The 13,862-nt window shown below is 37.7% G+C and overlaps 1 protein-coding gene across 1 annotated transcript in view; it reads right to left on the bottom strand.

Moving 5' to 3' along the window:
• Nucleotides 1-13,862, bottom strand: part of tmem8b (transmembrane protein 8B) — a 183,651-nt gene that overhangs the window by 105,799 nt on the left and 63,990 nt on the right. The window contains exon 2 of the mRNA XM_073840667.1: nucleotides 10,341-10,530. Coding sequence (XP_073696768.1) covers nucleotides 10,341-10,530 — 190 coding nt within the window. The remainder of the gene's footprint in view (nucleotides 1-10,340; nucleotides 10,531-13,862) is intronic.

Genomic DNA, 13,862 nt, shown 5'->3' with positions numbered 1-13,862 from the left:
AAACAAACAAAAAACAGGAATTATATGTGATATACAAACGACTGATATGTGTTTTTTCAGGTAACTGATATTTTATGTGCCTGGCATTTATATGTCTGGTGTAAAAATGAAAATGAATGTCAAAATTAAGAATAACAAAGGCTCTGACAAAAGCTTTCTTTAAATGCTTTTACATAATTTTATTGGCAAATCGATTTTGAAAATGACCGATAACCATAAAAATGCTCAATATCGGCCAGGCTGATAATCAGCTAATATAAAGGTAAAAGATACTCACAGTCAAAGCTAATTTAACATAGATCAACCTCAGTCACTGTGGCAACTTATGGTGGTCCGGGAGGGGCTAACTCTCAGCAATTATTTGACTTGATTAACCAGTCCAAAAATAAAAGTATACAGAAAATGCAACTTAAACAATAAATCAAATCAATAAAAATATAGACTACAACCGACTGCATTTAATGTATTGTGCCAAAGATTTAAAGCCATTGTTTTAAGATATATAAACATTTTTTAACATGGTTGCTACTAGCTTCTAGCCATGCAGCAATTCCCTCCGGTTTTATGACAACTGTGCCCTTTATGGTTATTAGTAGAACAATAGAGCATTACAATCTAAAATTGCCGTTTAAAGCAGTAAAATCAGTCAATTAAAAATTTAAATAATTAATAATAATAAAAGAACATTTTAACTGGCAAGAGGAACACACATTAACTCATTTGAGCTTAGTAATTAGGACTGTATTAGCTTACATTTGATTTACCCATTACAATAGTCCTTTACAGTTACTGCTATCATAAAAATATGCTTCTACTTGTAGGTTTAAAATTCTACATGAGCTGCATTGAATGTCCAACAACAAATATTTTAGCAAAATGTATATTTTACTCTGAATTATTGCACTACTATTCTATCGCAGTCCATCTCTTTAGCATGCATGCATACAGTAAGGTGCATAAGCCTCGTCCACTCCTGACAGCAATTTTCATATATTTGCATGACTTTCTAATATTTACAGATGAATATAACTGTAACATGTAAGTTATGCACCGAGGAAACACAAAATTAAACAGCACAAATATATTTGCATTAACCCTCATGTCATTCCAAACTCGTAAGACCTTCGTTCATCTCCGGAACACAAATTAAGATATTTTTTAATAAATCTGAGAACTTTCTGACCCTCCGTAGACAGCAACACAACTGAAATGTTCCCAGGTCCAGAAACATAGAAAGGACACCAGTAAAATATTCTATGTGACATCAGGGGTTCAACTATAATTGTACGAAGCTACGAGAATACTTTTTGTGCGTAGAGAAAACAAAAATAATGCCTTATTCAACAACTCTTCTTCTCCTCATCCCATCTGCAGCGGCAAGCCGCTATAGTGGAGAGTATCACAACGCATGTGTGTGCTTCCTTTTCATATAAAGATGAACAAAGGTCTTATGGGTTTGAAACGACATGAGGGTGAGAATTGCAGAATTGTAATTTTTGGGTGAACTATTTCTTTAAGAATAGAGTGCACAATAAATTATCATCAATTATCACTGAACCTAGGTCAAATTAGTGAGATTGTATAAACTTAAATAATCGTTTTTGGAACCGCTTTAGCCCTGATTGATTTGTTACTTCAAGTCAGGTTTTGGACTTAAATCCCTACTTTTCTTTGTTCCCTTTATGAAACTCGCCTCAGGTATAAAAATAATAATGACAAACACACACCACCAGGACTGTCTTGCTCTATAAGTCTTTAAAATATCAGATAATCCTACCAGCCAAAACGGATTTCTTGTCTATACAAGTCCCTCTAAGGAGGCCATCTCAGTAACGCCAACAGGCAGCTATTTTCTCTGTAGAAAACAGGCATAGTAGTCCAGCTCCTATCTGCTAGAAACCTGTTTGTCAAGAAAATGTTTCGTTTTGACAATTAAAAATTGACCAATACAATTCTCCAAGTGGTCTTATAATGTCTCAGAGTTTCTCTGTGTGTTTCTCCTTTGTGAAACACACATGCAATCTTCAGAGATGGTCATGCTAACCCAGGGGTCCTGAATCCTTGACAGGTAATAACTCAAAGTACTGCTGCTGGAGCTCTGCAGGGTTATTAGATAAGTCATCTTGCCCTTCTTCATCTAGTGCACCTAAAAGATGTCCCATCATCCAAGGGTCTTATTCCAAGACGGAGACCCCATACTGCTCAAGCGAATGTCATGACTTGGCCAATGTTGTTAAAGCACAAGCTTGTGTTCTGCACCATCAGACAGATGTTTTCAGCACTGGGTAATGATTTTATCTGGGTTGTGTTTTGCACTGAGCCATGAACTTCTCCCTTTGAGGCTGGCAGTGGCAGCTCCAGATTTTCACTAAGACGCTGCTTTGTAGTTCTGAGGGAGTGTTCAAACTATAAAGACATCCCTGCAGGTAATATGAACACATTGCACAGACTGTCAGCTATGGTGCTATAGTTCAATACAGTGACACAAGTCTTGGCCATACACAAATGATCACAGAGACATTTGTCTGTTTTTCTAATTAACTTAGTAGGCATATACTGTAAATTACCATTTCCCTGAATGCACCGGATGAAGCTACCATGCATCCTTATTGCTCTTATCTATGCAGTTCAAACACTTAAGCTCACACAAGGTGCAAAATACATGCTGTATAAAATATGACATGCCATATAGTATGCAATTTATTGCTCCAAAAGCCTGGCTTCATTTCCTCTGCAGAGCATGCAGTGCTCTGTTGTGACCCAATTAGTTATGCATCCATACATGTTAGCAAATCACATCCTAACATATTACTGCCAGGCTCATCAAAGCAATACAGAGCTGTCCTAAGATTAGAGTCCAAGCTGAATATAAACTGGACTTTCAGCAAACAGATCATCATAATTAGATCAACATGCTCTGTAGTCAGTGTATTTCCTCACTATGTTTAAGGTCACACTCTATTAATCCTTAGTTGTCAATTAGGCTGGAAAGAGTTTGAAACAAGGTGAAAACATGGTTCGGTAATTAACACAAGGCGAGTTTGGCTGCAAAAATAACACAAATGAGCACTCACAAAAGCTGGGAGACAAAGATAAGAATGACATTAGCCCCTTTTACAAAGTAATACAAGGAAATTGCCGTAAAATTACTGGAATTACTTCACCTATGACATTGACACAGGCAATGATATTTTGTTTTTTTACCGGTAAAGCACCATTCACGCATCAGTTTCAAAACACCTGTAAATCTGTGACATCATTAAAGATGACATTTCCTTGTTTAAGTGCTATAAACGGGTCCCCAGTGCATCTACCAACCCAGAAAATCTGAAAAAAGAACAATCCAGACCTTATAATAAAATTACGACTCCTAATCTGCACGTTTGCACCCACGGCGCTGCCAATCTGTTTTCGCAAGCGACAACGGTGTACCAGTTCTAACACCGTGACGAATGTTCGAGCAAAGCATGCTGAACATGGGTTCAATTAAAGCATCTCATTAAACTCATAAGCTTGTTATTAGAGACTCCAAGACCGGAAATGGGTGTATCAGATAAAAGAGATATCCAAAATGGGAACAGTGCACATTTTGTATGTCACCTTAATTAAACACACCTGATTCAGGTCATCAGCTCATTAGTAGAGACATCAAAACCAGAAATGAGTGTGTCAGAGAAAGGAGGCCTTTAAAATGTGCACTGTTGGTACAGTGTTTTTTTTTAGTTTACAGCATTTATAATAATAAGTTTACTAAATTAACATGCAAAAATGACACCCCTAATTATTACCTTTTAATACATATCAAGCCTATGTCAAAGAATACAAAAGATTCAGTTCTTAAATAAATATGCAACCTTCTTCACATTTCTTCAAGAGCATAAATTCATAAAAAATTTTCAGTTACATTTTCACAAAAACAAAGTAATTTTCAGAGTTGTTGCCACTCCTTGATTTCAGAACCATGGACAGCACATTTAGTTCTAGAGTTCTGCTGGGAGGCAGGTCTACAACCTTGACATTAATATACTCCGGATATCAAGGCATTACTTCAGTGTTGCTGGCACGTAGCAGGAGTAGTTTACATTTAAGGCATATGTCCAATCGTTTCTTTGCCAGCTGAAAATGCCAGACGCTCTTTTGAAAACACCCAGCTGTGGAGCTTGAGAGCACTTCGGAGGCGAAGCATTAAGCTAGACCCATGGTGAATGAAAAAGCATTAATTTTCTCTTTTTATATATTGGTGTAGTCTGAAGATGTCATCTGGTACATACATGGATACTCAAAGTCAGAAATCACTAATGTTTAGCTACTCCTTTTCCATTGTTGTTCAGTCATTGTTCAAGTAGAATATAATGGTTGGTGATATTTGTGTGAATGGATGGCTGAATAAAAGCCTTAGTACTTTGCCAAGATCGTGAGCTCAAAGCTGACTTTTTTCCTGCACATAAACTGTGGTAAACTTTAAGGTTAAAATGAAAAATTTGACATGCAGCCTTTGTGTTTTTGTCACTCATCTCCTAGTTTATGTCTTGATTAGGTCTGTTGACAATCTCATCCCCTAGATCCTGCATTATGCAAATGAATGGCATAAATCTTGCTGTTCTTGTTCTTGTATTTGTCTAAACAAACAGGCATGAAATGCAGATTGAGTGCTGGAGACTAATTGAGGTGAGGTGATTTCCATCATTGTTTTGCTGTCTCGCATTACCATGCCTCATGCGTTGAGTGCCCGGTCCCTCTGCGAGCATGTGAGATGAATTAGATCTTAAGATCATTAATGTGCATGACACTCACTGTCTTATTATTGATGAGGGAGAGATAAAGCAAAGACTCCAGGCTTCAGCCAGGAGGTCAGACACAAACAGACTGGAGAATCACAACTGTGACCTCAATTATAAAGCGAATCTGAAAATTACATCACTTATCCCTAAAACCCACACTACACATTGATTAGCTGGCGTTGTGTGTCATTTTCACATAAGAAGACTTCCCAAAAGCATTGGCCTGATGTTTGAAGAATGATCCAGTAAAAAGGGACTGCTGGGAGGACCTCAGGAGCTCTGTTTCTGCCCAGGCCTCCTGGTTTGTATGGGCCGCAATTAGAGTTGTCACGGGCTGTCCGGCAGCATCATATTGATCTACGGGCTGTAGCGCAGGGCTGTTATCCTCTAGACCCAGTCGTCCTGCTTTCTCCCGTTTCTTTATCTTATCCTCCCGCTTTATCTCTCCCCCGGCTCTGAGTACAGCCTGTTTTAATTACCATCTCTCTATGGCACCCCCTGCTTGCTATCTGACAGCTGAATCGACAGAATGGAGCCCTGCCTTGTTCATTATGAAAACAGCAAGAAGACCTGGGGCCTCATGACAAAACTTTGCGCAGTAAATGTTCTGTACAGACAAACAGTGCAGTCTATGGAGACACAACTATCTATCTATCTATCCTTCCATAAATCCATCTTTCAGTCTATCGTTTTGTCTATCCATATATATATTCATCCATTTTTCTATCCATTAGTGCATCTTTCGATCCATCTTTGTCCATCCATACATTCATCCATCCATCTTTCTCTCTAGCATTCTTTCTATCCATCCATCCATCATCTTTTCTAACCATCTTTCTATCCATCTTTCCTTCCTTACTTCCTTTCATCCATCCAACTTTCTGTCTATCCATCTTTCCTTCTATTCAGCCATCTTTCTGTCTATCCATATATATTCATTCTTCTTTCTATCTATTCATGCATCTTTTGATCCATCTTTGTCCATCCATCCATCCATTCATCTTTCTGTCTAGCATTCTTTCTATATATCTTTCCATCCATCATCTTTTCTAACCATCTTTCTAACCATCTTTCCTTCCATCCATCCATTTAACTTTCTGTCTATCCATCTTTCCTTCCATTCATCCATCTTTCTGTCTATCCATATATACTCATCAATCTATCTATCCATTCATGGATCTTTTTATCCATCTTTGTCCATCCATCTATTCATCAATTCATCTTTCTGTCTAGCGTTCTTTCTATCCATCTTTTCATCCATCCATCCATTTATCCAACTTTCTGTCTATCCATCTTTCCATTCATTCATCCATCTTTCTGTCTATCATATATATTCATCTATCTTTTTATCCATTAATCCATCTTTCGATCCATCTTTGTCCATCCATCCATTTATCCATCATTCTATCAATTTATCTTTCTGTCTAGCGTTCTTTCTATCCATGGATGGATGGATCCATCATCTTTTCTAACCATCTTTCTATCCATCTTTCCTTCCGTCCTTCCTTCCATCCAACTTTCCGTCTATCTTTCTGTCTATCCATATATATTCATCCATATTTCTATTCATTCATGCATCTTTCAATCCATCTTTGTCCATCCATCCATCCTATCCATCTTCTGTCTAGTGTTCTTTCAATCATCCATCTAACCATCCAAGTTTGTCTATCCATCTGTCCTTCCATTTATTCATCTTTCTGTCTATCCATATATATTCATCCATCTTTCTATCCATTCATGCATCTTTCCATTCATCTTTCTCCATCCATTTATTTATCCATCCATCTTTCTGTCAAGCTATCTTTCTATCCATCATCATCTCTTCTAACCTTCTTTCTATCTATCCATCTTTCCTTCCTTCCCTATCCATTCATGCATCTTTGATCCATCTTTCTGTCTAGCCATCTTTCCATCCATCCATCATCTTTTCTAACCAACTTTCCTTCCTTTCTTCCTTCCATCCATCATCTTTTCTAACCATCTTTCTATCCATCTTTCCTTCCATCCATCCATCCAACTTCTGTCTATCCATCTATCCTTCTATTCATCCATCTTTCTGTCTATCCATATATATTCATCTTTCCTTTATCCCTTCATGCATCTTCGATCCATCTTTCTGTCTAGCTATCTTTCCATCCATGTATCTATCTTTCTATCTATCCATACATCATCTCTTCTATCCATCTTTCTGGCATTCCTTCCTTCCATCCATCCAACCTTCTGTCTATCCATCTTTCTTTCCATTCATCCATTCATCCATGCATCCATACATCTGTTGTTCTGTCTGTCTGTCTGTCTGTCCGTCCATCCATCTTTCCACCAATCTATTATTGTGTTTCCATTTTTATATTTATCCTTCTTTCCTTTCATCCATCCACCTAATCCATATATCCATCCATTTTTCTGTATATCTATATATCCATCCATTCAGTCCATTTTTGTCTATCCATCCATCCATCACCTCTTCTATCCACTCTTCCTTTATTCATTTCATTCATCCATCCATCATCTCTTTACAGCAAACATTCTGTCCATCCATCCATCCATCTTTCCTGCAGTCCACCCACCTATCCATACATCCATCCATCTTTCTGTATATCCATTCATCCATCCATCCATCTTTCTGTATATCCATTCATCCATCCATCCATCTTTCAATTGAATTTTGTCTGTCCGTCCATCCTTCCATCCATCCATCTATCCTTCTTTCTAGCCATCCTTCTATCCATCCATGCATCCATCCGAATGAGTTATAATTCACTGCATTTTTTTCAAGGTCTGATAGTTAGATGTTTCTATAACACTATTTTAGTCAATATAGGGTACACTCCTGTAAAAAACATGAAAAATATATATATTTAAATTACAGGCAGGCCATTTATATTACTTGATAGGCCCCGAAGACACATATTTCATTATCGTTCAAACTAGAACATAGGCGTACTTACTGTAATTATGAAAGGCAATATGTTCCCCTGGAGTTATGACTGACATTATGAGTTTAAAATACGTCCTTCGAAGTTAACACTGAGATCACTGTTTATACCGCAACTTTCTCATGTAGCTTTCCCTTGAGGCCACCAGAGAGGTTTATTCAGAATATTATATACCTCTGGGAGATAAAACAGGAGGCATGAGAAGGTTCTTCTATATGTGCAGTCTGAAAGAAATCTGACATCAGAGAAACATAAGAGCCAAAGAGCATCCGTGGATGGAGTGCATTTAAAACATCATAACTTGTGCTTAATGCTACAGGTAATGTTACTTTTATGTTAATTTTAAGGTCAAAGTAGTAGCAGCGGCAAACAAATAAAGCATAAAATAATGTTATAATGTTAATGCTGAATGCATGAATAGCAAACCTCTGTGATGGGGCTATTTGTCAGAGAAACCAGTACTGGAACATTGACTCAAGGACAGTCTCTTCTCCTCTTTATAATGTCACACATTAAAGACAGCCAGGAGTTACTTCCTCACCACTTATGATGTACATCCAGTGACAGGCAATAACAAGGTCAGTGTTTTGATGGAACTTTAATGACAGCCAGTGTGCTGGGATTTGAAGACCTGAGTATTCGGTGAATAATATTCTCCATTTTGATTACCCAAGGGCCAAGCCTAACTTTAACAACAGCTCTTGTGCTAGCACACCATGTGCTGGTTATGAAAGTGCACTGGGATCATTTAAGGATGATTTGAAAGAAATGGACAGAGGAAAATAAAGGCTAAAAGTACACCTTATGAAATATCTAAGAGTTCAGGGGAGGAAAAATGTACAAGAGCGAGTGTGTTCACACTTCATTTCAGCACATTTTTGGCTTCATCTGTGCCTAGGAAGCGTGGAAATGGAAGTTTTTTGTAAAACTGACTTAAAATGTGACCAGGTTTAATGGGATATTCAAGGTTCAATTCAAGTTAGAATTAATCAACAGCATAATGTCAATTACCACAAAATTTTATTTCAACTTGACCCTCCTTTCCTTTAAAAAAAGAATGTGGGTTACTGTATGTGCGCGAATAGTGAAACCGTATTCAGAAAGACACGAAAAATGAATAACGCATTCTACAGAGCAACATGGTTTGCTGTTTTCTAGCGGTAACCTGTTACATTACAGTACAAAAAAACTCACTTACCACATAAACAGAGTAAGGAGAGATGACTGCTCGAATCTTGTCAAATGTGTGGTAAGTATACACAGAGTGATCACAAATCTCGAAAGTGAAAGTAAAAAGCGAGTGCAATAATTCAATAACAATTTCAATGCCCCACATATTAACTGCTCCCTGATACCAGCAGTTTATTTACAGTATAATTACCCAACAATAATTCAGAAAGAAAGCACTGAAATATACCCCCCCCCCACCCCCATCTTGTATTTATTCCCTTTAGCAAATCTGTAAACAATAAAATACTCTTTAGAAGACCAAATATTTTAGTGTGAAAATCACTTTCTAATTTTTTCTTTGTTAACCTATATGTGACCCTGGTCCACAAAAACAGTCTTAAGTAGCATGGGTTTATGGGTATTTGTAGCAATAGCCAAAAATACATTGTATGGGTCAAAATAATGATTTTTTCTTTTATGCCAAAAATCATTAGGATATTAAAAAAAATCATGTTCCATTGAAATATCCTGTAAATTTCCTACTGTAAATGTATCAAATCGTAATTTTGGATTAGTAATATGCATTGCTAACTTCATTTTGACAACTTTAAAGGCGATTTTCTCAATTTTTTTGCACCCTCAGATTTCAGATTTTCAAATAGTTGTATGTCGGCTAAATATTGTCCTATCCTAACAAACCACAATTTCCAAAAATGTACCCTTTTGACTAGTTTTGTGGTCCAGGGTCACATATTAAATAAAAAAAAAAAAAAACTTTGTTGCCATTAAAACACCCATCAAACCCTAAAATGACAGTAAAAATTACATATTTAAAGTTCAAATAATACAAATTTTTCACAGTGATCAACGCTGTGCCACAAATACTCTCATCAACTAAAAAAGGTCATTTTTTGTTTTGTAACCTTGAGCTGAGAACCAAAGGACATTGATCTTTTATGACTAATAAAAGTATAGGGCCATCCTAATTTTAGAGGCCATTCAGAATGGATTAAAACAATTCTACTGAAAGTGACCCTGCGAAAATTAGTAAAAATGTCAGATTTGGATTTTAAATCTTATCTGTGTCACTCGGTATTTTATGCTTATGGATCTCCAGTGTGCAGTTACGCTGTGAATTCTGCCAGCACCACACTTGATAAATGCCTTTTTATGGAGAGCACAGAAAACGATCAGCATCTGGGAGATGATCCTTAGACTTGGATTAAAAGCTATTTTATCAGGGCAAACATCGAGCACACTTCAGCGTGCGCATCAGAAAGGTCATTATATTCACGCATATGACATTTGGCTTTTACATACCACCCCCCCCCCCCCCCCCCCCCTCATCTGAAATGCTGATTGGACATATCCGACCTCATTACGCTCTTGTCCTTGTCTGCACACCCCCCCAAAAACCCTCAATGGATGTAACCTGGAGGTGTAGCCAACTCACACTGTCACATTGCGGTCTGGGCAGCTGTCTCCGAAGGTGCCCCCTTGCTCCTTGAAGGTGATGAGATTCCAAACAGCCACCACGGTGTCTTCAGGCACGTTGAAGTGGAACAGCTCCACACTGGCAAAAGAGCGGTAGGCGTTGAGCTTGCGAGGCGTCCGGGTGAAATAGTCAGTTACAAACAGGCAATCTAGGGAATGGAACAGGGAGAGAGTTATTTAGATAAAAGATGGCGATCTTTGGCGACCGGCTAGAAGCTGGGTGGGAACAGGGTTGAAGGAATCAGTCTTAATGCGCTTTGGTTGACCTTCCTTCTGAAAGCCCCACCAGTGATTTAATCACACTTGCCGTGGGTCATGCGTGCTTTGGCTTCGATTCAAAACCCAGACTCTATGCAAAATTAATTTCGTTGCAATCCTTCAATACAAGGCCAGGGAGGAAGCAGCAAAATGACATTTGCAATCTGCCTTAATGAGCCGTGGCTTCCTATGGCTCCATCGTCAGAGAGCCTAATGGCCTCCAATCTCCTCATGATTTGTAGAGGGAAACATTTATACTCAACTGCCCAGTTGCTTCCATGATATTAATGTATTTCCTGTGTGTTCGGTTCCCAGGTGCAATTGCAGTTCGCTTGCCCCAGATGAATGTTGCTGTTACTAACGAGCATCTTCAGTAAGTCTTGATTGCCCTTTCATTACAGGCATAATCTCTGGCTGTCAAGGACAGTCAAGATACCCAGTAGACTTAATATATACTGTATACACTACATGGCCAAAGGTATTTAATTTTTTTCTGAAAGCATTCCAATACTTGTATTCAGCAGAAATGCATTAAATTGACATTTACACTCTTACAGAAAAAAAAAGATTCAAAATATAAGTAAATGCTGTTATTTTGACATTTCCATTCATCAAATGAAATAACGTTTTTCAAATAAGTATCTTATGCTCACAAAGGCTGCATTTAATTCATAGAAATACAGTAATAATCTACGTAATAATTTACGTGGAGACCTTGATACATTTTCTTCAGGGGACATTGGATACAAAATGTACTTTTATATGGTGTTTGCTTATAAATGTGTCTTAGCAGTGTGTGGACACAACCACCCTACAAAGAAATAAAAAGTGTATGATTCAATCAGTGAAAAGCACATTTTTTTCTTAGGGTGTGCCTTAAGCCCCAGTTGTACCCTAATACAAATCTTTTGTAACAAATGTCTGTCCATTTTTGATCAATTTAATGCACCTTTGTGAATAAAAGTATTAATTTCATCCTAACTAAGATTAATTGATTTTAAAACCCCTTTGTTTGTGAGACGTTTTTTTATTAAATTCTAAAATAAATATATAATCATTTTTATCCTGATCCAATCTGATATAATATAATTATATTAAAAAACACTTTTTCAGCTGAGTAGTTTTACTGAAATGTAAGTGCTTACATTATAAGTAGTTTTGTTAAATTACCCTTTTAAAGTAGCTTCCCTAACATCACCACACAAATTCAGAACAATAATGTAATTCAGTCCTGAAAATTAATGCAGTTGTCGTCCTCAATACTGCGTTTGTTGCCAGACCGAGCCAGAACATCCTAAAGCTCCCAGACTGAGGAGATCTCAAATCTCATTCTCATCAATACTGTACATCCCCACAGCTCAGGAGCAGCACTGCAGTGTAAATATCTCTGGAGATAGTTTGTGTGTGACATACAGAGAAAATGAGAAGAAATGTATAAGGTTGGGAAGCTGGATGAGTGAAGACAAATGACAGCACCTGTATGTCAGTTCTAGCCGTCTGTTTAATCTCTTTCCCGTCGAACCCTTTGCTTCTGTTATTAACAGACACAACAAATCAACCGGCGTGACACTTTTATTAAGCTGATGGACTCTCAGAGGTATGACGCCAGTATGGCCTCTTCATCTGTTAGCTCAGACAGCACAGCACATCCCACTGATGGGCTTCACGCGCAATCACTTACAGTGCGAATAAAATTACTGAGTGAAATATAGCGGATGGACCCACACCGTTTGGTACCATATGAACTGCAACAATGTCCATCCAAGGCTGAAATGTTGCATAACTGCCTCACTAGCTTAAATATATTAATGTATCTTAGGTGCAAAATTAGTCAATGATTTTACAGAAAAGTACAGGAAATTGTACAGCAAACTGAAACTCTTAAGTTCGAAATGTGATTTACTTTCTCAAGCAAGCATTTTCTGTCAGACGGAAACCCTACTGGTGGCCCAGTCAGAAGCGGACAGGCTGATTACCCCTCATGTCAATCAGGAACAACAGCCATGTCATGTTGTTTGACCGTTACATGGGCTGATGCGATGCAGGTGTGTCAAAATACATCCTCTTGTCTTGTCCACAAACCAAGCCATGGATATCCTTGTGCTTTGAAAGCAGCAGGATACTATGGTTCAGAAATTACACCTGTATACTGTGGGGTGAATTCACTAAACATTTATCTCAGCTTTAACAACCAGCAAACTGCCTAACCAGGCACAATCTGTGCAGTGCTATGCTGTGCTATGGCGTGTACATTTAATTTACATTAGTGTCATTCTATCCAGCACAAACATTCATCTTCTTCAAATTAGCTTTGAAACGTATAGAAGATCGTTTGCACCAATGAATAAAATATAAAAAAGTCATTGTGACTTTTTATCTCACAATTCTGATATTTTTCTGATCTCACAATTGCAAGTTTACATCTTGCAATAAGAATTTTTTCTCAGAATTGTGAAATATAAATTTGCAAATCTAACATTATATCTCGCAATTCTAACTTTATAACATGCAATCATGAGTTATTAAAGGATAACTGTTGCCAAAATGCAACCTGGGCTGTTTTTTTTTTACTGTAAACGAGACAAACTTATATCTAAAAGCATAATTACGACAAACGAGCCGTTTTTGAGATTGACCGTGATTTAGTTTTGTGGTCAGTGGCCGGTGAATGGGAATACTAGGGGCATACATTTGAGCGCATCAAAATCGTTATTTTTACAACACTAAGAAGGCTCGACACACCATGACACTTTACTCGAAGTATCACCTGGGTCTCTACACATGAACTCCAGCAATGAGAACATTGTTTGTGTACACAGAGTTTACTAAAAAGAAAGGTTTTGAACAACTCACTTTCACTGTTTGAGTTTCCGCTCGCGGCCATCTTGCCAGTCAAGAAGTGTCGATCTCCGAGTGCGAGGATGGATAGCTCCTAAAGCATATTTCCATATAAATGCATGGCTAATTCGTTGTTTTGTCACAAGTGAAAAACAATATTAAACTTCTAGTTGTAAAAAGAGCCTCATATAAGCCTAATATTTCGTCCTATGGAGTCCATTCATTCGTATTCGGAGATCGACACTCCTTGACTGGCAAGACGGCTGCGAGCGGAAACCCAAACAGTGTAAGTGAGTTGTTAAAAAACTTTCTTTTTAGTAAACTCTGTGTACACAAACAATGTTCTCATTGCTGGAGTTCATGTGTAGAGACCCAGGCGATACTT

Source organism: Garra rufa, chromosome 5 (genome assembly GCF_049309525.1).
Source record: "Garra rufa chromosome 5, GarRuf1.0, whole genome shotgun sequence".
NCBI classification, from domain to species: domain Eukaryota; kingdom Metazoa; phylum Chordata; class Actinopteri; order Cypriniformes; family Cyprinidae; genus Garra; species Garra rufa.
Note: the sequence above shows the minus strand (reverse complement) of the source record. Positions and strands in the feature narration are given on the sequence as shown.